This window comes from Rhinolophus sinicus, chromosome 11, assembly GCF_057876585.1.
Source record: "Rhinolophus sinicus isolate RSI-liver-muscle chromosome 11, RSI-T2T, whole genome shotgun sequence".
NCBI classification, from domain to species: domain Eukaryota; kingdom Metazoa; phylum Chordata; class Mammalia; order Chiroptera; family Rhinolophidae; genus Rhinolophus; species Rhinolophus sinicus.
In genome coordinates, this window is record NC_142511.1 from 9793102 (window position 1) to 9820333 (window position 27232).

At 38.0% G+C, this 27232-nt stretch overlaps 1 protein-coding gene across 2 annotated transcripts in view; it reads left to right on the forward strand.

Moving 5' to 3' along the window:
- SOAT1 (sterol O-acyltransferase 1) overlaps nucleotides 1–27232 on the forward strand; it is a 56643-nt gene that overhangs the window by 3322 nt on the left and 26089 nt on the right. The window contains exons 2-3 of one of the 2 annotated variants that reach the window (XM_019731472.3): nucleotides 7984–8106; nucleotides 26427–26485. In XM_019731472.3, the coding sequence (XP_019587031.2) occupies nucleotides 7992–8106; nucleotides 26427–26485 (174 nt within the window). In that variant the 5' untranslated portion in view covers nucleotides 7984–7991. The remainder of the gene's footprint in view (nucleotides 1–7983; nucleotides 8107–26426; nucleotides 26486–27232) is intronic. The other variant, XM_088801596.1, reaches the window with a different exon arrangement.

Sequence of the window (27232 nt, forward strand, 5' to 3'; positions counted from 1 at the left end):
ATTAAAAGAGCCATAGTAAGTACTAGGTAAATATTAGTTTTATTATTCCCTAGGTGACCTCTTTCTGCTTTATGGTCTCTCCCTGGGAGATTTCCTGCCTGTGCCTGTACACCAATGAATCCCAGATCTCCATTTTCAGTCCGGACCTGTACATTCATCTGCCTATGGGTCATCATCACTTGGCTGACCCACACACACCATATTGAACTTATCTACTCCTTTCTCTTCTCCTGTAATTACTTAATTTAATGCATAGCCTTAGCTGAGTTAGAAAACTCACTTGGGATCTTCATTTCCAACTGTCGTCTGGCTGTGGCCACCTGGACATCTCACTGACGCTCCCACATAATGTTGGTAAAGTTATCCCTATCTCTTTATTGAAATCATTAGTTCACTTCGTAAACTCACGTCATTTGAGCCTTACTTCAGGCCTTTATCATTCTTCGTGTGAGCTCAGTGTTCTCCCTGCCAACCTCTGCTTTCTCTAGCTCGTCCTCCATGTTGTCCCGTGAGTTGTCTTACTAAAGACAAATATCAAGTCACCTCCTGTTTAAAAATCTCTATTAGCTCCTTGTTTCTGTGTGAAGGTCCATACTCCTTAGAATGGCTCCTCCGGGCTCTTGACCTTTTGTTCTTACCCTTCCACTTAGCCTGTGCACAGCCTGTTCCTTCTTTTCCTTTAAGATTTAACCTAGATTTTACCTACTTCAAGAAACCTTCACTGGTTGCCCCTAAACTGAGTTGGCCACCAGGCCTGTATTCCCTTCATACTCTATGACGTCTCAGATACAGTTTTGTAATACCATTAGGTGTTACAATTACGTTTGTATGTCTTTCGCCCACTAGATTTTCACTTCTTGAGAGAACAGACTATTGTAGTCATCTGTGTACCCCAGCGCCTGATACATTTTAGACTTCAATAAAATGTTTGAAATAATGAATCCATCCACCAAGGTCTGTACTTGGTCATGTTTTCCATAGTGTAGTCTCTTCCTCCCACCCTGTCTTGATGCCTAACAAACTCTGTTGCTTCTTTGAACTCTGGCTCTGATGTCGCCGCCTCCGTGAGTACTTGTTTAACTTCTCTAAGTAGTTATCCCTTCTCTTGACACCTTGTGTGTATATGTGAACAATGTAATGAGGTAGACACATTTTTACAACACATTTGTATTATTACAACAATGCAACACATTTGTATTATTACAACACATTTACCTAACATCGTTATAGAAAGAGATGCTTAACGTACCTTTAATTAGCACATACCATTTAAGTGTCAGAACTTAAAAACCAATTTCAGTGCACATTGCCTTCTTGCCTTCTATGTTTAAACTACCAAAGCCTTTTTTAGACATGCCACGGTCATCAGAGCATGAATTTCAGCTAAGATTTTCTTTGATACGGGATGTATTGATGGACTCAAGAAACAGAACTCCTTTGATCCTGCACTAAAAAAACCTCTGCTTGCTCTCTTTTTAATGTTGACACCTACTTTGAAGTTTTCTTTCTTTACTCTCATCTAGTATAGTTACACTTCTGGTAGTCACTACTTTTTTCTGTTTGAAAATGGCAACAGGGTTACCCCAACATAAGGTTATTGTTAGCATTAAAGGAGGTACTGTACACAAACGTCTTATCAGAGAGGACAGAAAATTGTAATTATGCACCAAGGGAACGTCCTAACAATTCTAATAATGTTTATTCTAATTATTTGAATTGTTTCAGCAGAATAGTTTCTCCAATTTGACAGGTTTTCCAGTGGAGTAAAGGGCATGGCACTTGTCAGCAAATTGTTTTTCAGAGTTTCTTAGACAATCTACATTTAGAATTGGGTCCTGTGTGGTAGGTGTTGATGAAAAGTCCTAAGTTCTAGGACAGATCATTTTTGTGTATATACAACTGAAATCCCAATCTAGGTAAATTTCCTTATTAACTGTTTTATATTTATCTTTTAATATTAATAAGTAAAACTAGAAAGAAAAGTGAACATGAGTTCCAACTCTCATACTAGCCTATTAATATTTGTTTCGCAAACAACCGTCGCTAGTATCTACTTGTTTTATTTCCTTAATGCATGTGAAAATGCTTGGTAACCATTTATCAACTCATTTAACAAATGAATAGTAGTGCGCCCTGTATTCCAGGCACGTTTCTAGATACTTAGGTAAAATGGTGAACAAGACAAAATTCTGCTTTTCCTGGGGATTCCGGTCTTGCGGGGGATAGATAGTAAGCGCTGTAATGTATCGGGCAGTAAGTGCTTTGAAGAAGAATAAAGCAGGGTCAGGAATAAGAGTAACAGGGTGTGCGAATGTTCACTTTAGTTAGGGAAGACGGGATGGGACACGAGGATGGGACATTTGAGTAGAGAGCTTGAAGGGAAGAAGAAAGCCTAGAGGGTATCTGGGTTAGATGTTCCAGACAGAAGAAATAGCAGAGACCTCTAAGCGGGAATGAGCGTGGCTAGTTAGAGAGATAGCAAAAGGCCGGAGTAAGTAGAGGAGAGCAAGTGAGAGAATTGTAGTAGGAGGTTGAGGGTGCCAGGGAGGGGGACGGGGAGGTGAGTGGCAGATCTTGGAGGACTTACTAGGTGATGGTGAGGACTTAGAATAAAATGCAATGTTTGAAGGGTTTTGTGCAGGGGGGTGACTTACTCTGACTTAACCTTTTAAAAGGGTTACTGAATGCTGTGTTAAAAATTAGACCGGAAGGGAGACGATGAAGAGAGGCCAGTTAGAAGGTTACTGCGGTGAGAGGTGGTGCTGGCTGAGATGATGGTGAAGGGGGTGGGCATGGTGGGAAAAGGTTAGAATTGGATATATATTTTGATGGCAGAGTAAAATGGACATGTTGTTGGATTAGATAAGGGAAGTGAAGAATCAGGGGTGACTCTTCATTTTGTTTTCGTTTTTGTTTGTTCAAGTCTGGGCAAAGAGTGACTGTGAGTCCCATTAACTGAGATGGGGCCGACAGTAAGAGGGGTAGAATTGGAGGGCACTTCAGTAGTTCAGTTTGGGTCATGTTAAGTTTGAGATGCCCGTAAGCCATCTACGGGAAGGGGTCAAGCAGGCCTTTGGATGTGAGCCTGGAGTTCGAGGAAGCGTGGGCCTGGTGGGGAGAGAAGGGTATCAAAGAATTGGTGTGGAGGCATCCGAGTAAGTGAGCTGGTGGTGTTCAGGGAGTTACATGCTGGCAATCAGAATTACGGACATGGTGCCGTTATTGGTGACAGTAGAATCTAGGGGAACGTGTGACTGGGACATAAAAACAGCTTGTTGCAGACAGGAGGAACTCAAGGAGGCTGCAGACCTGGGTAGGGGATGGATGGATATACATGGATGCTGAGGTAAAAGGAGATGGGGGAGTGAGGGGATGAAGGGCGTGACCAGCAAGACAGCACTACGTGCCACAGGCCGGCTATCAGTTGTGATAATCTGGTTATTTCGGGTATTTACGGAAGGGAAGGGAAAGACGAAGAGTGACCTAGAAGGAATAGGAAACAAGAAGGACAGTGCCCCCTCCAGGTCCTGTTTAATGGGAGCAAGAAAACACTGGTACACCTCACATCTAAGGACAATGATCATGTAAGCACTTAGAAACATGGAGCCTTAATTACAATTTGAATTTTTGTGTTTGCGACAGCTGAAGTCGTTCGCCTAGCTAGTATCTAGGTCGGTAAGGGAATTAAAAAGTTCACCTCTCCTTCGTCTCCCACCTGGATGATTGCAATTGTCTGCGAACTAAGCGGTCCCTTGCTGGCGCTCTTGCCCTCATGGTCTGCTCTGCACACAGCGGCCCAAATGACCCATCTGTCTAGAGAAAGAACCGTTGAGCTGAGCATTACTATAATTTGCCTCCATTTTCTGCAATAACAGCCACATACTGTTAGCTGACATGCCTGGCAGAGGAGCTCAATTCAGACATCATCTCCTAATCTTACGATTGACATGATTTGAGGATTTGGACAAAATTGAGGTGAGCTCTTAGGTTGGTGCAAACGTGACTGTGGTTTTTGCAATTATTTTTAACCTTTTAAACCACAATTACTTTTGCACCAACCTAATACTGAGAGTAATAATTATACTTCCTAACATCTGTATGTATGACAATAAAAAAAGTGTTAATCTTGTCTTGGAAACCACATGGTGTTTGAGCGGTGTTTGAGGAAGTATGTAATTACGCATATAGCACTTTATTTACCCTCATCTAGTACATAATAAAAGTAAACAAGTAGAATTGGAGGGATGGTATGGCTTAATGTTTGACTAGATCATTTAGCATACAGGAGGTAGATATGTAGGGATCAGATCACTTAATTTTTAAAACTTGCCCGTTAATAATAAAACATTGACACTTTAGTGTATGTTATCTTACTGTTTTTTGTGATCATAAACAGCAGTAGTATTTATCTTCATTTTCTAGATGAAGAAACAGATTCAGAGAGTTTGGAGGATTCACCCAAGGACATAATGACATGATGGAACAGAGACGTAAACTCCCGTGTTCTAATACCAAATCTGATGCTTTTCCACTGTATCACCATTCTCTAACTTCCTGCTAATAGAGGAAATGGAAGCCTGTGGTATTAGTCAGACTGTAACATGAAAATTTTGTTAGGAAGCTAGTGTTTTCTGGCTTACTTCTGAACTAAGTAGATTACATTGTGTCAGTGTAATTGTGCAAACTCAGTGGCTGTATTTCAGCTTTCAAAGCAAGGCTTTATTGTCTAGATGAGTTTGATGGATCCTGATCTCATCACCAAGGACTTTAAAAATTTTTTTTTCCATTTTTCTAAAGGGTACCCAGGCTTAAAATTTATTTGTTTATTTTTTGCCTCGTTAAGCATCATTTATTTGTCTGTCAAACTTGATTTATTAAGTATTTTCTCACCTCTTAATAAGTAATTTTAATCAGCTTGAGATAACGGATTTCTCAGCGAGTTGATACAGTCTCAGCCGAAAGCAAAGTAACACAGTTTTCATTAGCCTGTATTGTTTGCTTTGTATGACAAATGTATGATTGTTTCTTTCAGTTATTGAGATATTTGAAGTAGTTTTTGTATACCCTTAGGAGTCTTGGGGACCCCCCCACCCGCAATTCAGAACTGTTGTTGTGGAGCTTACTGTTGAGTAGGATGTCTGAAGCTGTTCACAGTAAAGATGATGCTCAGTGGCCTCCTCCCAGCATATAGTTTCCTCTTGATTCTCGAAGTTTCGAGCACCATATCCTATTACTTAGAATAATTGGTTGTGGTATTAACTGATACATCCACTGTCGGCACTAATGCATGCCTATTGTGTTCCAGAGACTCCCTATTAGATTGGGGGGATTCAAAGAGAAAAAACCATGTAGTCGCTCTCTTTGAGAAACATGCTAGTACAAGAGGCAGAGAATTGCTTTCTGAGTATAGTAGTGTGATAGGAATGGCGGGTAAGAGATGGTGGTCAAAGAAACCTCAGCAGGGGACTTGCGTCACGCAGTCTGGTGATTACAAAGTAGGCTGTGGAATCTGGTAGTTCTGGTTTTGAATCCCAGTTCTGCTGTTGAAGAATCAGACAATTTGGGGTATTTTTCTCATCTGTAAAATGAGGATAACACCTACCTCCTAAGTTTGTAAAAGTTTCATAAGAAAATGTAAAGGACTTAGCAGCACAGTGCCTGGTAGGTACGCAATAGCTGCTCACTAAATCAGAGCTGCTGTTTCTTCTGCTGCCACTGCTGTGAGTGTGAAAGGTGAGTAGGGGTCGCTAGATAAAGGAAGGGCAGAGGAGAACTGGCTTTCTAGAGACTGGAGAGTATATGGGAAGACATGGTGACCAAAGACAATATTTGGGGAATAAAATAGTAGTACCTACCTTAAAGATTATATTGAGATTAAAATACATAATACATGTAAAGCACATACGCACTTAAAAGTAGAGTCCCTATTTTTAATCCACATTATCCCCTCTATAATTCCTTCCTTTTGGAAACATCTTGGTTCTTTTTGCATTTTTCTGGCTCTGTTGTTGTCTTCCCTGATTTCTTTTCTGCTCCTTGATGTCCTGCTTTGAGGGCAGCCCTCAGAATTTAGTTGTCTGATCTCACTTCTCGAACAGTTTCTTTTGGAGGATGAGATGCTTCTGGCTTCCTCTGTTATTGTCACACAAGTGACTTTCAAATTTATCAGTTGCCCTGATGTCTTTCCTAGGTTCCTCTTAATAGGATCTTATTAAGATATATCCACTTGATATATTCATCTACTCTTCCAGAATTGTTTCATTTATTCAGTTTCAGAAAAAAATTAGAAGGGAACTGATCTAGATTTGTCAGATTTTTACTTTGCCAAGCAGTGATATTTAAGAAAACAAACTCACCATGTGCTACATTTCATACAGAAAAGGACATTTCAACCTAAAAGTTTGCAGAGACTTTAATCTTAGAATTAAAAATACGTAGCTTTAAAAATAATGTAATAAGTACTTCATCCTTTGCTTCAGACTGATGAAAACTTTTTATGTAGCAAAACACTGCTTTGGAGTAAACCTTGTTCTGTCTTGACATTGATATTTGGCCTTGATCATATTTCTTGGTGTTTAAAATGGTTCACCACTGCCTGGCTGAAAAAAAGTCCTGATTTCTTAGGTCCAATTTGACTCCAGCTCTTCTTTCTAGCCTTTTCTTCCATCACATTTCTCTGTTACCAACCTAACAAAAAATTCAGATAGTCAGTGGTGTTTGTAGTTTGGATCGCACCCAGGTTCACATGTGGCCCTGTCATTAGCTGTGTGATCTCAGGCAAGTTACTGTGCTGGGAAAGCATCCTAGAGCTGTGCTGGTACATCAGCTCGTTGCTGCGAGCGAGGTGGCACTTACCAGCTAGGTCTTCTTGCCGTTCTTCTGTTGAACACAAATGATTTCATTGACTATCAACATCAGACAAGTCCATTCTCTGGTCAAAATGGATCAAGACAAAAGGTGAACATTGTCCAAGTCACAAAATTCCCAGCATCCCCCTCCCCAGTCTAATGTGAGTGCTGGTTGCTCTTTTTCAGTTGTAGCTCCAGCCCTCCTCCAGTTGGCCTCCAATAGCGAGTTGTTGATATAACCAATCACAGAATTGTCCCTGCTTTCTGACAGCACCCAAGCCAGACTGAACCTCTGCTGTTTTGGACATTCCCCAAAAACCACCTACCCAAGTCTCAAATCCTAAATAAGTCATTTCTAATGCTCTCTTATTAAGACTCCCCCCCAGTTTCCCACGGGATGTATTCCTAATAAACCCAGTTTGTTCCACAACAGGTATGAGTTATGTTCCTGGTGTGTGAGTAGAGGGCTGGACAGGAACTACTTTGAGCCTTATTTTTTTCTCATCTGTGAACCAGGAATAATAACATGTTTTTGCAGAGTTGTTAGGAAGATTAGATGAGAAAAAAATGAAAGCACCCAGTAGAGTCCTTGAACTTAGTAGATAGTCTACAAATGCTTGTTTTTTGTCCTCTAGTAAAGCAGTCTGATCAGTTGTGGTCCCTGAACAAGGTCCGTGGACCTTGTTTTAACCCTTTCTCACTCATGGAGTGCTCATTCCAGACTCGGTCCAAATGCCTTTTCTGTGAAACCTTTACATCTTTTAATGCTCTTTTCTGTCTCTGAACTTCAGATATTTATTGTTTTTACCATTGACTTGATATTAGTCTTTATCTCTTGTTATTGAATTCTTAATTTTTCATATACTTATGCCTTGTGGGTTCAGCTAAATTGTTCTTTAAGAATGGGGGCTATGCGTAAATTAGGGCCTTTGAAACTAGCCAGTTACTTTATAGGGATTAATTTCTTCAAATTTTTGTTTACAGTGTCTTGTACTCAGAAAATGCTTACATAAAACCAAAGTCAAATAAAAGGAAGAGTATGTATCGTCATTTTTCACCTCCTAAATATGTTGATATGGTGAAATTTTCCTCAACCAGTTACTTTGTTCAAAACTTTTTACATCTTCTTTCGTAGAGAACACAATGGTGGGTAAAGAGATGTCTCTGAGAAATCGGCTGTCAAAGTCCAGTGAAAAGCCTGAAGAAGAAGAAGACCAGGGAAACCCTACAAAGGAGTCCCTAGAAGCACCCAGTAATGGTGAGGCTTTTAATTTCTTTTCTTTTCTTTTTTTTTTTTTTTTTTTTTTTGAGGTGAATTAATGAAATAGAGAACAAATTCAGTGCTCTACAACAGGGATTCCATCTCTTAGGCACTCTTTATTTTAAATGGATATGCTGGTAGGCATTGTAAAGATACAGAAGACAAAACTATATTGATAAAGAGACAAGAAAAGAACACTGGTGTAAGTGTCATTCACAACTACCTTAGATCCTATTGGTGACACTGGTATACATCTCACGGAGGTGAACTTTATTGACGTAAGTGGAGTTTGCAATGTATACTTTAATTCAGGATTCATCACATCAAGTTTTATATATCTGGTAATGAAGACATTAGAAAGTAAGCCCTTTCTTGTTAATTACATCCGCGAACATTTTGGGGGTTTCTACTATGTTCTAGAACATTCATCCATTTATTCATTCCTTCAACCACCTAACTTACCAATAGTTATTGATGCCCTGCTCGGTGCTGAGGCTTACAGCAGTGATCAGTACAGATGTATTTGTCCTCATGGAGCTCCAAGTCAAGTGTACGAGAAACACTGCCTCCGTAATTAAAATAATTAGATTATTACAAGTAAGTGCTGCTAATTACTTTCTTACTAGATGTAATGAGCATAATGAGAGTAATACGCAGCATACCTAACCTAGTTCCGTACCAGGCTATACATCTTGGGAGAAGGAGATTAGGGAGTTTTATACTTACATCCAAGTCTATTCAACACATGAATATAAAGAAGAGTTTGATGTTGCTTGTTAAGGTCATGGCTTATGCTTAAGATTGATAGACCTGTAAACACAGCTCCAGTTGATGTCACCTATTACATCAGGCTGTTTATTTTTCCGGTGACATTTGTATAGGTGTTATTTTAACAAGGATTTGAAATTTGAGGCTTGTTTGGTTAACAAATAGGGATGGAACTTTATGAGAAGTTGTGTGGCATCCTGAGACTTCTAGAGAAACATACTTTTGCTTTTCCTTCTTAAATGTAATTGTATCGAGGTGGATACCACCAGGAATATAAATGTTGCTGCTTAAGTTTGCATAATGAAGTTTATTGATTAGCTATTTATGAAACATTTGTGTTGCATATGGGCTAGTTTCAGTGTAATATAAATGTGAAATTTGACCCAACATTGGGTAGAAACATTCCCCTTCTATGATTTAGGGACTGTGTGATATAATCCATTTTATCTGTCTTGGAGACAGGAAAATTGCTTTTTACTGAAACTTTCTGTCACCAGATATGATTTTCTCTTTATGTTCCAATTTTGAACAAGTGTTTAAATTACTCTAATTTCTACATATTTTCAGTACTCCATATTGTCTTCGTTCATTAAGTTTTAATCATTCCAGTTTTTAGTACAGATAATAAAAATTGAGTTTTTTTAGCTTTAATCAAGAAGTATAACCTCCTCCTTGATTTAATGTAAGTAATGCTGATCTGACCATAGAATGTGTTTCTTCACTTAAGTATTTGTTCACTTTGGGGACTAAGCAGACGGGAAAGATGTGGCCTTGGACCCATCCCAATTAGTGTAACCCACCAACCAGGACCCCTGGTAGCTTATTAGAAATGTTCCACCTTACATTATTGAATACATTTTCATTTTAATAACATTCCCAGATAATTCATATGTGGGTTACGGTTTGAGACACCGATCTTTGTGGCAGTTTTCAGTTGGGGTGTATATTAATCAGGGTCTTCCAGAGAAACAGAACCGGTAGGCTATATGTAGATCTATAGAAAGGTGTCTTATGACGGATTGGCTCCGATGGAGGCTGAGAAGTCCCACGATGTGCTGTCTGCAAGCTGGAGGCCCAGGGGAGCCCGAGGTGGGATCCAGTCTAAACCTTACTTCCGAAATCCTGAGATTCAGGGCTGATGGTACATGTCCCAGCCTGAAGGCCCGAGAAGCAGGAGCACCAGTGTCCCAGGCAATTCAAGCAAGAGAGCTTCCTCGCCCTTCCTTCGCCTTTCGTGCTGTTCAGGCCCTCCGGTGTTGGAGAGGGTGGTCTTCACTCAGTCTGCTGACTCAAATGCTTATCTCTCTGGAAACACCCAGAAATAATGTGTCACCAGCTCTCGGGGCTTCCCTTATCCCAGTGGACACATAACATCCAAGTGTATGCATGAGAATCATCTGTCAAATGAATAGTAATCATCCAGCGAACAAAAACTGCTTGGACCCCATTATGGATCTGCTGAATCAGAATCTCAGGGGGAGGGTCCAGGAATGTTAAGTTTGGAAACGGTTGCTTGATAACACTGATGAGAACCACTGCTGTCAAGAACTCTGAGACTTAACTAGAACCACCTTGTGATATGTCACTTTGATATGTCGCAGCGACAAGGACTTTTTTATTCTACTCAGTTTACGTTGTTCTTGAATTTCTATGTTGTGGTTCCTAATTCTAGTAACCGCTGGGTAGGATGACTTTATGTCCTGATTTGCTCAGGTTAGTGTCAGTTTTCACCTGTGTCCAGTGCGATTCTTGCAGTGTATCCTTGCTTTCTCAGAAGGGTCCCAGTTTGTTTGATAAATTATATGGTCACTCCAACCATGGGGTTGTTGAATTAATAGTGACCATTATAGATGTTACAGTATTTAGTTCACATTTTCAGAAACGTATCATTAGTTTACCCAGTGAAATTATGATTAATTAGCTTTCTTGTATTTTGTGGCATTTGTTGAAATAATACCAGTTCTGAAGATAACTTTTTGTCTGAATTGAAAATAATATTATTACGTGATTTTAAAAGTAATATGTGCTAATAAAAGTTTTTCTTATTCTATGATGCACATGCAATAAAGTGTTCAAATAATTCAGAATATACAGAAAAGGATAAAAAAAAGCAGAAATGACTCAAAATTCTGTCACTGAGAAATGAATGTATGCCCTTCCAGAGACATTTCATTTCCATAATTAAGTAACATTTTATACAATTAGAACATTTTATATACTGTTAAGTAACTGGGGTCTTCCAACACATTGCAGACATTTTCCCATTATCAAGCAACAGATGAGTGGCTACAAATTATTGTATTTTATATGTCATATACTGTTTACTTGTTTCTGTGATGAATATTTAAGCTGTTTCTTTTTTTCTGCTATAAACAAATGGTAATGAATATCTTTACATATTTGTCAAATGTCTGAAAGAGTATTGCAGGGTCAAAGGATATTATTTTAAAATACTTATTTTGATACATGATATTGGATTGTAGCATTTACCTTTACACTCTCGATAGTTATCCTTCTGTGTTTTTGTCATTAATATGCCTATTCAGATTTTTTTTTTTTTTTTTTTTTAAAGATTTTATTGGGGAAGGGGAACAGGATTTTATTGGGGAACAATGGTCAAATTGTTGTCCTTTCAATCTTAGTTGTGGAGGGTTCTGTTCAGCTTCAAGTTGTTGTCCTTTCAGTCTTAGTTGTGGAGGGCACAGCTCAGCTCCAGGTCCAGTTGCTGTTGCTAGTTGCAGGGGGCACAGCCCACCATCCCTTGCGAGAGTCGAACCAGCAACCTTGTGGTTGAGAGGACAGGCTCCAACCAACTGAGCCATCCGGGAGCTCAGCGGCAGCTCAGCTCAAGGTGCCGTGTTCAATTTTTTTTTTAGTTGCAGGGGGCGCTGCCCACCATCACTTGTGGGAGTCGAGGAATTGAACTGGCAACCTTGTGGTTGAGAGCCCGCGCTCCAACCAACAACTGAGCCATCCGGGAGGCAGCTCAGCTCAAGGTGCCGTGTTCAATCTTAGTTGCAGGGGGCAGAGCCCACCATCCCTTGCGGGACTCGAGGAATTGAACTGGCAACCTTGTGGTTGAGAGCCCACTGGCCCATGTGGGAATCGAACCGGCAGCCTTCAGAGTTAGGAGCACGGAGCTCTAACTGCCTGAGCCACCGGGCCGGCCCCAACGTTAAAAAGCCAGTCAAATTTAGCAGTGGGGGGTTGTATACCAACTTTAGTGACACTAGCGTTAATAAGTTCTGATAACCCACTACCATCGGACCAGCCCTATTCAGATTTTAAGTCTTATTTCTTCCTTACTATCTCTTTTCATGACAGTGTATGTGTCATTTCTGCTTTTTCTTTCTAATTTGCATCTCATAATATGTTGTGGAATGGTTCATTCTAGGAGTAAATAGAAATAAGGACCCTGTGTATAACTTAACAGGAAAAACTAAAACAGAAAGTCTTATCTAGACCAAGTATTAGTACTGCCATTTACCAGTTGTCTTAAATGTGGCAATGTGATTTGAGTAGAGCTTGGTCTAAGTTCTTTTTCTTTATTTTTCTCATTTTCTTTTCTCCTCTTGCTCCTTCTTTCCTACCTCTCTTCTCCCCCACTTGGCCCCTTCTCTTTCTCTTTCTTTTTTCCTTCCATTCCTCCCAATTTTTTTATTGATATACTTTACATTCCTTTCACGTGATAAAGGCTAATCCCTCCCTGGGTAAACTGGCAGTCACTGAGAGTAACTTGCTTCCTAAGATGGCGTCAGTCACGCCAAGCACCAGAAACCATTGTGCTTAACAAATTCTCATTGTTGTTTAATTACAGCACATTTTTATCACCCCAAAAAGGAACCCCATGCCATTTTAACAGTCACTCTCCGTGCTCCCATTCTCCCACCCTGGCAACTACTAATCCTTACCCATTCAGCCATTGATGGACTTTTGAGTTGCTTCCACTTCTTGGCTGTTGTGAATAATGCTGCTGCTACGAACATAGGTATACAAATATCTGAGACTCTGCTTCTTGTTCTTTTGGATATATGCCCAGAAGTGGGTTGCTAGATTGTGTGATGGTTCTGCTTTTAATTTTTTGAGGAACTGGCATCCTGTTTTCCATAATGGCTGCACCGTTTTACAATCTCAGTGGTGCGTAAGTGTTCCCGTTTCACCACGTCCTCGCCAATACTTGTTACTTTGTTTTATTTTATTTTGTTTTTTAAAATAGTAGCCATCCTAAGGAGTGTTGGGTGATACTTCACTGTGGTTTTGATTTGCATTCCTCTAATAGTTAGTGATGTTGAGCATCTTTTCATATGCCTGTTGGCCATTTGTGAATCTTTTTTTTTGAGAAATGTCTATTCATGTCCTTTGGACATTTTTTAGTTAAGTGAATTGGTTTTTATTGTTGTTGTTGGCTTGTAGGAGTTCTTTTTATTTTAACAAGAGAAAATAACCAAATTTAATACATACGTACCTATGGGGACCCCACATACATAAGAGATTCAGCGACCCCACATACATGAGAGGTTCCAGGACAAAGGGAAAATGAGGTACATGTAACATTGTGAGCTGAGGATCACCTTGAAGCTTCAGTGGGGAGGAAGGTCATTGAGAGACATTAAGAAGACTGAGTTGGGGTGGCCAGATGGCTCAGTTGGTTAGAGCATGAGCTCTCGACAACAAGGTTGCTGGTTCAATTCCTGCATGGAATGGTGGGCTGCGCCCCCTGCAACTAAAGATTGAAAACGGCGACTGGACTTGGAGCTGAACTGCACCCTCCACAGTTAGATTGAAGGACAACTACTTGGAGCTGATGGGCCCTGGAGAAACACACTATTCCCCAATATTCCCCAATATTAAAAAAAAGTGAACACACCTTAAAAAAAAAAAAAAAAAAAAGCCCGAGTTGTAGGAGTTCTTGAGTTGAGTTGTAGGGCTTATATTCTGGAAATTAACTCTTTATTAGATATATGATTTACAAATATTATCCCCCATTCTGTAGGTTGCCTTTTTACTCTGTTAATTGTATCATTTGATGCATACAAGTTTTAAGTTTGGAAGGATCCCATTTGTCATTTTTTGTGTTTGTTGCCATGTTTTTGGTGTCATATCCAGGTAACCATTGCCAAGCCCCGTGTCATAAAGGTTTTCTCCTATTCTGTTCTCTTTTTCTTATAGGAGTTTTACAGTTTTGGGTCTTACATTTAGGTCAGTAATCCATTTTGAGTTAATTTTTTTGCATGTGGATATCCACATTGGTTTTTGTAGTACTGCCATCTGTGGTAGGCTGGAAAAATGCCTCCTCCCCCAAAGAGTTCTAAAACTTGGAACCTGTGAATGCTTCTTTATGTGGCAAGACCAGGAGAGATGGGGTGGGGGTGGGGTGTCTTTGCAGATATAATTAAGTTGGGAATCTTGACATGAGGTTATCTTGAATATCCATGTGAGCCTTGAATGCAGTCACATATATCATGAGTGGGAGGCAGAGGAGATTTGACCACACACAGAGAAGATGATATGGAGATGGAGCAGAGAGAGAGATTTGTGGATACTGGCCTTGAAGACATGTGTTATGTTCATAAGCCAAGGAATGCTGGCAGCTGGAAGCTGAAGAGCAAGGACCAGATTCTACTTAGAGCCTCCAGAGGGAGTGTGGCCTTGCTCTATGTAACGCCTTGATTTCAGCTCAGCCTCCAGAACTGTAAGAGAATAAATTTCTGTTGTCTTAAGCCACCATGTTTTTGGTCATTTGTTACCAAATGACCAAAACTAATACACCATTTTAACAGTTAAATCTATCAATCCATGAACATGGGATGTCTTTCTGTTTATTTAAGTCGTCTTTAATTTTTTCAATAATGTTTTGTAGTTTTCAGAATGTAAGGTTTGACACTTTCTTGTTGAATTTATTCCTAAGTATTTTGTTCCCTTTGATGCTATTGTAAATGGAATTGTTTTCTTAATTTCTTTTTCTGATTGTTGCTATTGTATAGAAATGCTGCTGGTTTTTGTATATTGATACTGTGTCCTGCAACTTTGCTGAACTTAGTTTTTAGCTCTAATAGTTTTTGTGTGGGTTTTATACTGGTATTTTATATATATGATCATGCCACCTGCAAATAACAGTTATGTTAGCTGTGGGTTTTGGGTAGGTGCCCTTTACCAGGTTGAGGAAGTTCCTTACCTTACTCATGATTTACAAGTTATATCTACTCTTGAATACCTTTTACTTTACCTCTTTGTTCATTTGATAGCTAATTAATTAGTATAATAATAATAACCACTAACATAAGTTTATCATGTGCCAGGCCCTGTTTTAAGTGTTTTATGAATATTAACTCAGTTTACTGTAGTTCTATTCAATTTCAATGTTGAGATCGATACATAGAGAACAACATACCTTTAGTAACAAATTTTGAAAGTCCCTTGGCAAAAATATGAAAAAAATTAATATTATTCTGTAATCTTGCCCCTTCATCCAGTATATGCAACTAATCATAAAACTTGCCAGTCCACGTAGAGCTTTGATCAACTGAGTAGGTTGAGAGTTCATTTTTTTCCACTTAGATAAAAGCAAATCATGTTTATTTTAGAAAAGGCAGATAAGCAAAAGTTCAAGTTTTTGTGATTTTTCCTTGGATTCATTCCTCGACATTGTTTTTAGGTCAAAGGGAATGCATATTTTTAAGATTATTTGGGTAGGTATTGCCAAATTGCCCTCTGGAAATATTGCACTCCCTGTATTGTCTATTACTTCAAACATTTTTCAGTCATGGGTGATGTGACCTTTTAAGTACACTAGATGGCATTTTGAGAGATGAAAAATTCCACTTGAAAAATGCTTCATACAATGAGACATTAGTACCAGCAGAAATAAAGTTATTGAATATTAATTAATACTTTTTATAGCTTTTAAAGTCAAAAGAGTAAGTTTGAATATTTTAGTTCATTACAGGAAGATTAATCAAAAGAAATGAAAGTTGTTAGCTGACACTTTCTTTGACAGCTTCTAAAAATTAAAAAAAATAACAAAATTATGCTTAAAAAATCAGCCTGAAAAGCTTTCAAGTTCTAAGCGTGTCAACAAAATATTGTCAATGATTATTTTATTCTGGGGTGTTACGCATTTGAGGTAAATTTGTGTTTTAGCAGAATTGCTAAAAATCATTTTGAGTACATTCATTTTTAAGTAATGGGACATTAGGCATAACTTGACCATTTTGAAAGAAAAAGAGGGCTATAATATGTTTTGCTTCTAACAAGATCGTTTTCCTGGTTTTTTTTCTCTATATGTTGCCAAAACCTTGAGCAAGAATATAATCATAAATTGTAACAGTGTCCTAATAGGGAAAATGTTATACAGTCCACTTTATGACAGTGTTTTTAAAGGTTTAGTTGCAAAAAATTTGTAGAGATAAAGTGTTTGGGGGAAGAGCTTGCATTCTTTTAGTCTTTGTTCTATCAAGAACATTTGATAATAACTTTATCAAAAATTAAATCTTGGAAGTCTAGGCTCTTAGAATAAGAATTGGTCTTAGTGGTCATTTAATTATGACCTTACATGCAACACATGCACCTGAAATTAAAGTTAGGTTTCCTACCTTCCAGCTGAAGGTAGGTAAGCGCCTTTGATATATAGATATAGATACCTGTATAGCTATATATGTATTGCAGGGTACTAGGTTTGCTAGTAGTTCAGATGAATAACATACTAAAACAAAAAAACAGTCCTATGTTATAAATAGGAGTTAAGTATTTACAGTAAATAAACAGTATGGGAGAGCAACAGGGTGAGGGATCACCATGCTTTAGAATGGAAGGAAGTGTCCATAGAGGTAGAATTTACGTTTGGCCTTTGAAGAAGAAACTGGGAGAGGGCATTCAAGCCAGAGGAAAGTTATTGGTTGCAAAGGCATGGAGTTAAGACAGTCGAGTGTTATGTGTGTTGGGTTTTGTTTGCTTGCAGAGAGGATTGTTGGGGTGGGGGGGCAGGTAATACAGATGGATTTGTGGTTTGTTTTCACGGACGGGGAGACAAAATCGGGAAGACCAGGAGGCAGTCAGAAGGTAGGGCTTGCAGCTTTACTGTGGATGGGGTCGTTGACTGACGACCTACATAAGTGGATGACTTAAACCTGCCAGTGCTTAGATTTCCTCTTGCAAAATTAAGGAGAGCAAATGTAACAGCACTGTGTGCAAGTCTATAGCACTAGATTCATTGAGGTATTATTTTGTCTTCTCGTTGATGGTGCTGGCAACTCTTCTGTCACAGATCCTAAGATAGCTTTACAGTGCCCTGCTATGTAATACATCAACTGAGAATTATTATGTACACGATCTCCTAATATTTCTATCAAAAATTAGCTCTTTTGATTTTAAAATAAGATCATATGATGTAAAAGTTTAATGATAATAAAGCTAATTCTTACTGCACATATAGGCAACCCACACAGTTGTAACAGGTGTGGTGATAAAAGAACAATAAACCAAAGTTAACTCTGATCGAGTAATCTTGTTCTTGTAATTATTTTGATTATAGGATAGAAATCTGTTTCCATAATAGCTTTCACAAAGTTGTAGATCAGTTGTGATTGGTATTTCCGTGTATTGCTTTTGTAGATTACTCATAATATTCCTTTAAAAATCTCAATTGCTTGTCCTCATGCCAAGCCTTATGGGGCTATTTCCTCGTCCACTAGTTCAAGATATTTTGGTGTCTTTAAAAAAATTGCTGCATGCCTATACGATCAGTTAATCTATGACAAATGGGGCAAGAATATACAATGGGAGGGTAAAGACAGTCTATCCAATAAATGATGTTTGGAAAACTGGACAGATACATGCAAAAAAATGACCACCTTCTTACACCATATATTTCGACATATTTATTAAGTCTCCCTTTTCGTATGAATATCTGTGTACTGACTCTTGTTTCTAGTTCAGATTCCATTTCTTTATGGTCGTGCAGACACGTTATTCGTTGAGAACTTTGAAAGGCTTTTGAAGTCAGTGGAGCAATAAAAGGTGATAGATTATACTGCTTTATCTCCCTTTTTGCTTTGAAGATGAATAAATATTATTCTTCCTAGGAATGCTTCTAAACCCAGCCATCTCATGGACATAAAGGGGACTTTCACATGACTTTTAGATTACTTACATCTCTGGACAAGGCGAGGCAGGGATAACGGTCTTCTAAGGCATAGTCAATGAGAGTCTTTTTAGAAACTGATGAGGATTTTAAAATGAGTTTGAACTTCTAGACAATAAAAATCTGTTAGTCAGTGCCTAGGCATTAGCTAATTCTGTACTTGCTACAAGGAGACAAAGAATATGTTTGTTAAAAGAACTGAAACTTGAAAAAGTGGTTATTAGCCACTGCTTAGTACACCTTAATCATCTAAGTCGACGTTTGGGCCATGATTCTTTTTCTTTTTAAATTTTTTATGATGCATGTTGCACAACTAGGGGGTAGAATACCCCTAGTATTTGTTCAGCCCTCAGTTACTATTATATTTGTATATAACTATCTTGCTTATCTCACTGGATTGTTATAAAGAACAAGTGAGATGACGTATGATAAATACTTCATAAATGTCGATATTTGTAGCAAGTTTAACGAGGATGAGGCTTTCAAAATTTGGACTTCATAATGATCCAAGAAAGAGAAGAGTTGCAGAAATGATTGGGAGTGGATTGCTAGTGAGAAGGCACAGATAAGAATCGGTAACTACTTTTCTAGGACATTTTATATTAAAGGGAAAAAAAGAGCATGGTTGGGTCGTAAGGCTCATTAGAAAGACCTGTTTGTTTTAAAGCGTTGTTTCAAAATTTCAGTTACTTGTAATTTTGACATTGTCACTGTAACATTTTTTATTATGTGATTTAAAGAAAATCTCTTAAAAATATTAATCCTAAGCAATAAATTCTGTGAAGTCATAGGTTTGGTGTTCAGTTAAATATTTGTTTCTAAAACGTTAAATTTATAACACTTGAAAGGTAAATGTTGGTAAGACCACAGATTTAAGTTTGAATATCAGTAATGACACCCAGGTCATAATTTCAGAAAAAAATGTTAAAGAATAGGTTGGCTCTGAATGTTAATGTGGACAATATAAATGGCTCAGTGTCTTGAGAACTATTTGAACAGTTTCTTAAAGAATATAGGAAGGAACAAGGCAGTAGTTTAAAGGGTTGGTCTTGAAAAAGAGATGAGCTACCCCTTCCTCTGACACAGGAACAGTTAAAAAGAGGATTAAAGATAGTGAAAATTAAGAAAGAAGACACTTAAGGAGTTAGTACTCAAAGCGATCAACTGAAGGTTGCTTAGTAGGGCTGGAACTTAAAGAAGGAGAAGGTGGAAAATGTTTGGAATTATGTTTGTGAGGAATGTCACAGAAATTCGTCAAGAAGCAAAGACAAATATTTCATTTTTTCTTTATGAGTTTCAGGTGTACAAAACAATGTAATAGTTAGATACCCTTCCCCCTATCTACTACGCCTCTGACATGGTATATAGTTGTGACAATTCCACTGACTCTGTTCCTTATTCTGTAATCCACATCCTGTGACATACTGTATTATATTACATTATAGCTGACGTTCAGTATTATTCAGCTTCGGCTTCAAGTGTACAGCACAGTGGTCAGGCATCTACACCGCCCATAAAGTGGTCTCCCTAATAAGACAAGCGTCCATCGGATGCCCTACCAAAAGATTTCATTTTTTATTGCAGGCCTGGTTAAGACGTGACAGCGTCAGTTTATAGTGGGCCCATTGCTCAGTGCATGGCAACTAGAAATCAAAAAGCAGATAGCAGGCAGTACCTGGGATGTGGCAAGGCGGGCCCAGGAAACTGATGGTGATGAGGGAAGGATAGAAATAATGACAGAGGGTTAGTAACTCTAGGCTGGGTAAGAAAACTGGTAAAGCAAAAGAACAATTTTCTATCAGAAGAAGAGAAACTGTTTCTCTGCGTTTCTCTTTAGAGCAATGAAGTCTTTCCTAGAAATTCCCCAGCAGATTGCTCCTCTCTCATTGGCCGGAATTAGATTACAAGTTACATAGCAATCTTCCTTTTGCCTCTCTGCTCTTTTCTACCCTACTTTGCGCCCTGGGAGGCTGACTGGATGGACTATATCAATAGGCCCCCGTGCCTTCTGGTTTCTGGAAGGATTTGGTCATGGGGCAGGAGTACGGCAGGAGATCCAAGAGCAAAGAGTAAGGTGAGCTTGGGTTCTCTCTGTGCTGGGTAGCCAGCACTTTTGTCTAAGGAGTTGAGTTCTCTTTGGGTTTTCTTAACCATTTCCCTCCTTTGCCTTTCAGGACTAAGGGTGGTAACAGCTTTCCTGAGGTTTGTTTTTAGCACTAGAATTCCACCACTGTCCTTTGTTAAACTCTGCCCACACACTTATAAAAATGCCCTCTTTAAACTCTTCTCAGTAAACCAGCTTGAGTGGGTCATCTTTTTGCTGCCGCTACTCTTGTTGATACTCATGCCAATTCTTAAGTCAGTCTCTGGCAAGGGGAAGCCAGAGAACCAACATGTTCACCAGTTACGTTAGATGATAAAAAATAGTGTGTACATTTTAACATCAGTTTTGTCAGCCAGATTTACAGTAAATTCAGTCATCTCGAGCAGGATTTGGCAAACAGTGACGTTCACTCATTTATGTTTGTAGTGCTTTGGGACCATATGGGCTACAAAGCCTAAAATACTTACTATCTGGCCCGTTACAGAAAAAAGGTGCTGCCCTGATTTAGAAGTACACCATTCAGTGCGGCAGTCACTGGAACTGGACTGGCCCATGTGGTCCAGTTGCACACTTACAATGTGGCTAGTCTGAATTCAGATAACACTCATTGTGAATACGTATCACATTTCAAAGACTCATTTGCACCTGTTTCTTTTTACTTTTTAATGTGGCTCCTAGAAAATTTACAATGACATGTGGTTCGCATTATATTTCTATTGGACAGCACTGACTAATCTAGAAAGTAACTGGTAACTTAGAAAGTAAGCAGATTAAAGCTGCCCTTAGGCAAAAGCCTATTAAATAGTGTCATAAAGCAAAGGGAGCTTGGCACCTCGAAGCATTTGACCCGGGTTCAAGTCCCAGAAAACCCAAGTCCTTACAGGTCTTCATGCTAATAATTCCTTTGCCTGAAATAATCTTTCTAGCACCTGCTCACCATGATTTTTCTTTTTCTTTTTTTTTAAAGATTTTTTTTCACTGGGGGAGGGGAACAGGACTTTATTGGGGAACAGTGTGTACTTCCAGGACTTTTTTTTTTTCCCCAAGTCAAGTTGTTGTCCTTTCAATCTTAGTTGTGGAGGGTGCCGTTCAGCTTCAAGTTGTTGTCCATTCAGTCTTAGTTGTGGAGGGCGCAACTCAGCTCCAGGTCCAGTTGCCATTGCTACTTGCAGGGGGTGCTGCCCACCATCCCTTGCGGGACTCGAGGAATTGAACTGGCAACCTTGTGGTTGAGAGCCCACTGGCCCATGTGGGAATCGAACCGGCTGCCTTCGGAGTTAGGAGCATAGAGCTCTAACCTCCTGAGCCACCGGACCGGCCCACCATGATTTTTCTTTATCATTTGAGGCTCAGCTCAAATACCAACCTCCTTTGCAAAAGCTCCCTGCACTCCCACAGCCACAGCCCTTCTGCGTGCTGTTATTTGTGTGTATTTCTCCTGAGATCCTAACAGAAGTGTTTGGAATACATGCCTAGTGCCCTGTATATATTGGGTCCTCAGTGGTTTTTATTTAATGAATAAGTATATAATTGAGTGAAGAAATGAGTTACCCATTTAATGAGCTTAGCTTTTTGTGTTTTCCATCTGAGTAACAGGCAGTAGGCGTGGTATGTATAGTAGTATAAGCGTAAGATTTTTACAGGAAGCAGATCTGGTGAGAAGCCATGATGCAGCAGCCGAAGGGGAAAGGCACAGCTCCTCCTTGGAGCTGTTTGGGAGAAGCCTGCTTGCTCTCGTTTTACTAAAGGTATTACAATAATAGCACAGGGCAATCAATACATTATCACTTTTGATTGACATAAAGATTATGTGTGGTACGGTACGTAATCTTTTTTTAAAAGATGGGAAGACGTAATTTTAGAAAAATTTTCATCAAAACTAGTTAAAATGAGATTTTTGATACTCCAAGAAGTAAAATTTAAATATTCAGTTAAATGGAGTAGCGTTTACAAGTGTTAGGTAGTCTTCCTGAAGATAAATGTTGCAAGCCTGATTTCGTGGGGATTCGAGGGAAAAAATCTAGAGTAGCTTTCCTTAAAGGATTTATCCTTGGGTCTACTATTAAGATATTATCAGTTACTGATCAGTTAACAGTTAGTGATATTAATGTTTTCAGTTAGTGATATTAGCAGATGTTTCAGAATTTGAATGACCCTCAATCCTGGCTTATCAGTTTCAGGGTCAGTATTTTAGAAATTTAGAAACCTTGAGTGATGTGGTTGGATGTCTAAGTAGTTCTTTAAATCTTAATGTTGTTAGGGTGTTACTCTTGGGCTTTTATGAGATTTAATTTTTTAATTTTCAAGTAGCAAGAAAGTAAAGCTTTTCTTTTGAATATTGAATGAAGTTAATTTTTAAGGTGCAAGAAAATAAATTGAATTGGCTTTTTAATATTATTTTCCTTTCACTTTAAAGTCATTTTGAGTGGGCCCTTCAGGGGCTTGAGTTGTAAGTGTGGGCAAAAACTCTCCCAATTTCCTAGTCCCTGACTCAGGAAAGTCAGTTATTTATGGAGACACAGAAATCTTTTGGAAGTGACGCACAAATAGTGAGCATTAATCTTTTACAATGTCTCCTTTCCCATCCCCCCATGGTAATTGAATTAGTTGAAGGGAAGAAGCTTCTGGGTTCATTTATTTATGAAATAGCTTAATTATGAAACCATGGTCTGATCAAAGATAGTAGAGAACTAAAGAAAAAAGTGTATTCTCATAATTCATAGGAAAATCAGATGAATATCTCACCCTCATATTTCTTACTTAATCAGTTACTAATTTGTGAATATCTTCAAAATTTCTCCTGTCCTATCCATCTCATTGCCATTGTTTCGGTTTGTAACATCATTTCTTGTACAGATTTACTGTATTTCTCTTATGGGGTTCTTCTCATTCTCTCCTGCCAGAGAGAGTGGGCTTTCCACTATAAGATCAGTTATTTTCCTGCATAAGATTCTTAGTTTCCTCAAAGCCTTTGTTATGGTTTACATAGGCTCTTTATGGTAATGACCTCTAGCCTCCTCCCCAGTCATCAACTCCACTACTATCGGTGATTGAAGATATTTTTCCACTAGCTACTGGCTTCTGTTGTTGGTGTTGATAAGTCAGGGACCCAGCATAATTTCAGTTCTTTTGTAGGTGATATTTTCTTTCTGTTTTTAAGAGGTTTGTTTTTGTTTTTTAAATAAATTTCTGTGTGACACAGTTTCACTATGGTATATCTAAGTGTAGATTTTATTTATCCTGCTTGGGATGCTTTGACTTTATTTGAGGATTGGTGTCTTTCTGGAATGTTCTCAGCCGTTATCACTTCAGATTTTCTCTATCTTTGTAGATCTCTGATTAGGTGCATTTTGGACCTTCTTATTCTGCATAGCTTTTTGTCCAAGCGAAGTATTATGAAAAGATATAGTCTAAATGTTCAATAGAGTATTAAATAAACTATATTTCAGCCCTAAAAACAGAATAGTGGGCCAATAAAATTGATGTGGAATAATATGTAATGACATGGGAAGATGTTCATAATGTATTAAGTGAAAAAACCAGATTATGAAACAGTATGCACAATGAGTCCTTTTTTATAATATGTATATTTGCCAAAGTAAAAGGACAAATGATACTTTCCAAAATATTAATGTTAGTCACTTGAACATCATAGGGTAATAGGTGATTTTGTTTGCCTTTTGGTGGGGCAGTTTTAAATTTTTAAAAATTTTTATATTTTAAATTTTCTATAATGAAGATTACTTTTAGAATTAGGAGGGGTTTTATTAAATTTAAATTAGCTCAAATATGCCCCAGTGTTCATTGTGGCAAAGTAAATATTTCTGGGAAATTGTGTCTTCTAAATTTGAGTGCCCGTCACGCTTTCCTTCAGGCAAAATATACAATAGCAGTTGTTGATACTGAAATAAAAATACTCCAGGAAATATTACTAAAGAGAACAGATGAGAAAATATAAATTCTCGTGAAAAATATACTACTTAAAAGGATCCAAGGTTACGTCCTCATAACTTTTTGCAAAGACGAAGACAACAAACTAGTTGTAGTCTTCTGCATCATGTTTCAGCATTCTACTCGACATCAGTGGTCATTAGTGAAATGCAAATCAAAACCACAATGAAATATCACTTCCCACTTACTAGGATGGCTATAATAAAAAACACATAACGTTGACTAAGATATTGCATGAATTAATGACTTGAGAATCTTTTTTCATGACTTAAAAAAATGGATTTTAAAGGTATTAAAATATGTGTTTATGAGAGTTTGTTGTTTTGTCTGATATTTATTGGTTTCCATATAGTATAATAGATAACTTGACCTTTCATCTGAAAAGGTAAAATAAGGAAATTTACTATCAGATTATAAAATTCTTTTTTTCTGGAAAAAGATACTATAGTATTTGAAAATGTGCTTTGAAAAACATATAAAAATGAAAGAGGTACCATGTCAAGATTGCTATGGTTGCATTAAACTTAGATGGATTCCAATAAAACTGTAACTCAAAGACAAATCTAACCTTAACAAGAAGTTGTAATAGCTAAAGACTATTTTAGCAAGCAAAATGAACGGCGTAAGCAGCTGTTAATGGGTACCAAGTTTAACAGGGTGGGCATTACCTTATGCATTAGCACTTAATTTTTCAATTATATTAAAACTGTTGCTGAAGGTGTAAATGTTTTGCCAGAGAAAAACTTTAAAAATTTTTAATAAATACATCAAAAGCTAAAGTCTAGCTAAGATATTATGTGTGAAGACAAATTTATTTATGAATAAATGAAAACTGCATTCAAAATGAACCATACCCATATTTTACTACAAGGGAAGACATTAATTAATTCAACTGCTTACTTAAATTTTAATTGTACCATGATTCAGTGTGAAAATACGGAATTGTCTACAAATCTGTGAGAGTAATAAATCACCATATATATGCTCGTGCAATGCATATGGGAGTCACACAGAGCAACAAATTCTCATAAATATTTTAATATCTAAAATCTAATTTTTTAAGTCATGAAGAAAAGATCTTCAAGTCATTAATGATTCATATCTCAATTAGTCGACTTTATGTGTTTTTAATTATAGCCATCCTAGTGAGTGGGAAAGGTATTTAATTGTGCTTTTGATTTGCATTTCCCAGATGACCAGTGATGTTGAACATCTTTTCATGTAGTATTGTCCATTTGTATATCTTTCTTGGAAAATGTTTGTTCGGAAACTGTTCCACGTTCAAGCCCGTGTGCCCGATGCTTCGAAAAAGCCAAAACTCAAAACATCAGGGTGTGAAATAAAGAAAGGTTTATTGGTCGAGAAGGTGCCAACTGAAAAGATGGGGAGACCTAATGGTGCTTCAAATCCATATTAAGAGAACACAGAATTCAGACTTCTTTTATGTCAAGGGAAGGGAGACTGGGTAGGGCCAGCAGGTGGAATACAAGGAAGAGTGGGAAATCTCCACATCTCTTTCTTCCCAGGTGTTTCTTGATATTCTTGACCTCCCCTCCGAGTCCACTCATCAGAGTTCTGTCCTGAGATTCCTGTAAATCTCTGATAAACAGTCATTGCTTCGTGCATCTTTTCCCATCTATTCAGGAGGCTGTTTTACAGAATTCCTCTAGTCAATTAGCATACCTACAAAAAGAACTATTTACCTGAAGGCCCTGGGAGAAATACAGGCTTGGATTTATGGTAAGAGTCAGATGGGAGAGAAGCAAAAGCATTCCACCCCGTTACAATACTTTGCCTGTATTTAAATTGGATTGTTTGTCTTTTAATTATTGATTTGTAAGAGTTCTTTATATATTCTGGATACAAGTTCCTGATCAGATTTGCAATTTTTTTTTTTCCAATTCTGTGGCGTGTCTTTTTACTTTCTTGATGGTGTCATGTCTTTTGCAGCAAAAAAAGTTTTTTGTTTTTAATTTTAATGAAGTTCAGTTTATCTACTTTTTAAGTGTTGCTTGTGTATTTTAGTAGTCACAGTTGCAGGATCTAATCTAGACAGTCTACTTTCCCGTGTGGTCAGAATTGGATCTTACAGCACCATGTGGTTAATATAGTTGTAATTACTGTGTGCACATACGAGTACAATAGTTTTGTTTTTCCTACTTAGGATTCTTATGTATAAATTTCCTTCCATTTATCTTCCCCATGCTTCATATTTAGGAGCTGCCATGTTTTGTGGTTGTACCTTAGTTTACATAGTCATTCTTTTTTGCCTGTTTATTTTTCAGCTTCATTATTTAAATAGTGCTTGTAGGTAGCTATATCCATCAAGTTAAAAGTTACATTTTTTTTCCTTAGGTCGGGTAGACATAAAACAGTTGATAGCAAAGAAGATACAGTTGACAGCAGAGGCAGAGGTAAGTAACTCTCTCTTCCAGAAACAAAAATGTACAGCTTTAGGGTAAGAGTTTTGTTTAGTAAAATTCTTAATGCTACATTGCTTAAAGAATTATTTATCTTTCTTCTCAGTTGACATAGTCCATCTGTGGAACAGGAAAGTAAGGTTTGTCACCTTGTCATCCTACACAAGAACCAGGCTGCCCTTTTCTCTTCTCCCCCACCTTTCACTTTCATTGTCTGACATTTACCATGAAACTGGTTTCAGAGAACCATGATCCAATTGAAGTCTACATGAACGTCTGTGCAAGTGTTTTGTGAAAGTATCTATCAGGGTTCACAGTAAATAATAGGTTTCCGGTAAACGTTGACTCTGAATCCAGTAGTTTCCCTGTATGGGCTGTAGAAGAAATAAACAGGAGCTCGAACAACAAGGTGGAGCCATTTCAAGCCGGGCAAACAGTTCTACACGTCGGAATGCAGCAGTGCCCTCAGGAAATTCTGGAGGACAAAGAACAATCTTTTTAAATTCACAGTCTAATATTGTGTGTGCCTGAATGTATCTTGACTTCAAATCCAAGGCAGCCTCCCTTTTTCCTAAATGAGATTACTTCCAAAATTTATTGGCCAACGTGAATATATAAATATCCAATAATGTAGATGAAATAACCCTGCTTTTATTTAGTCTTGTGTGCGTGCATGCACATAGGCGTTTATATAAAATAACAAGTTTAGATATTTTTGTATTCATATTTGAATGGGGTTCC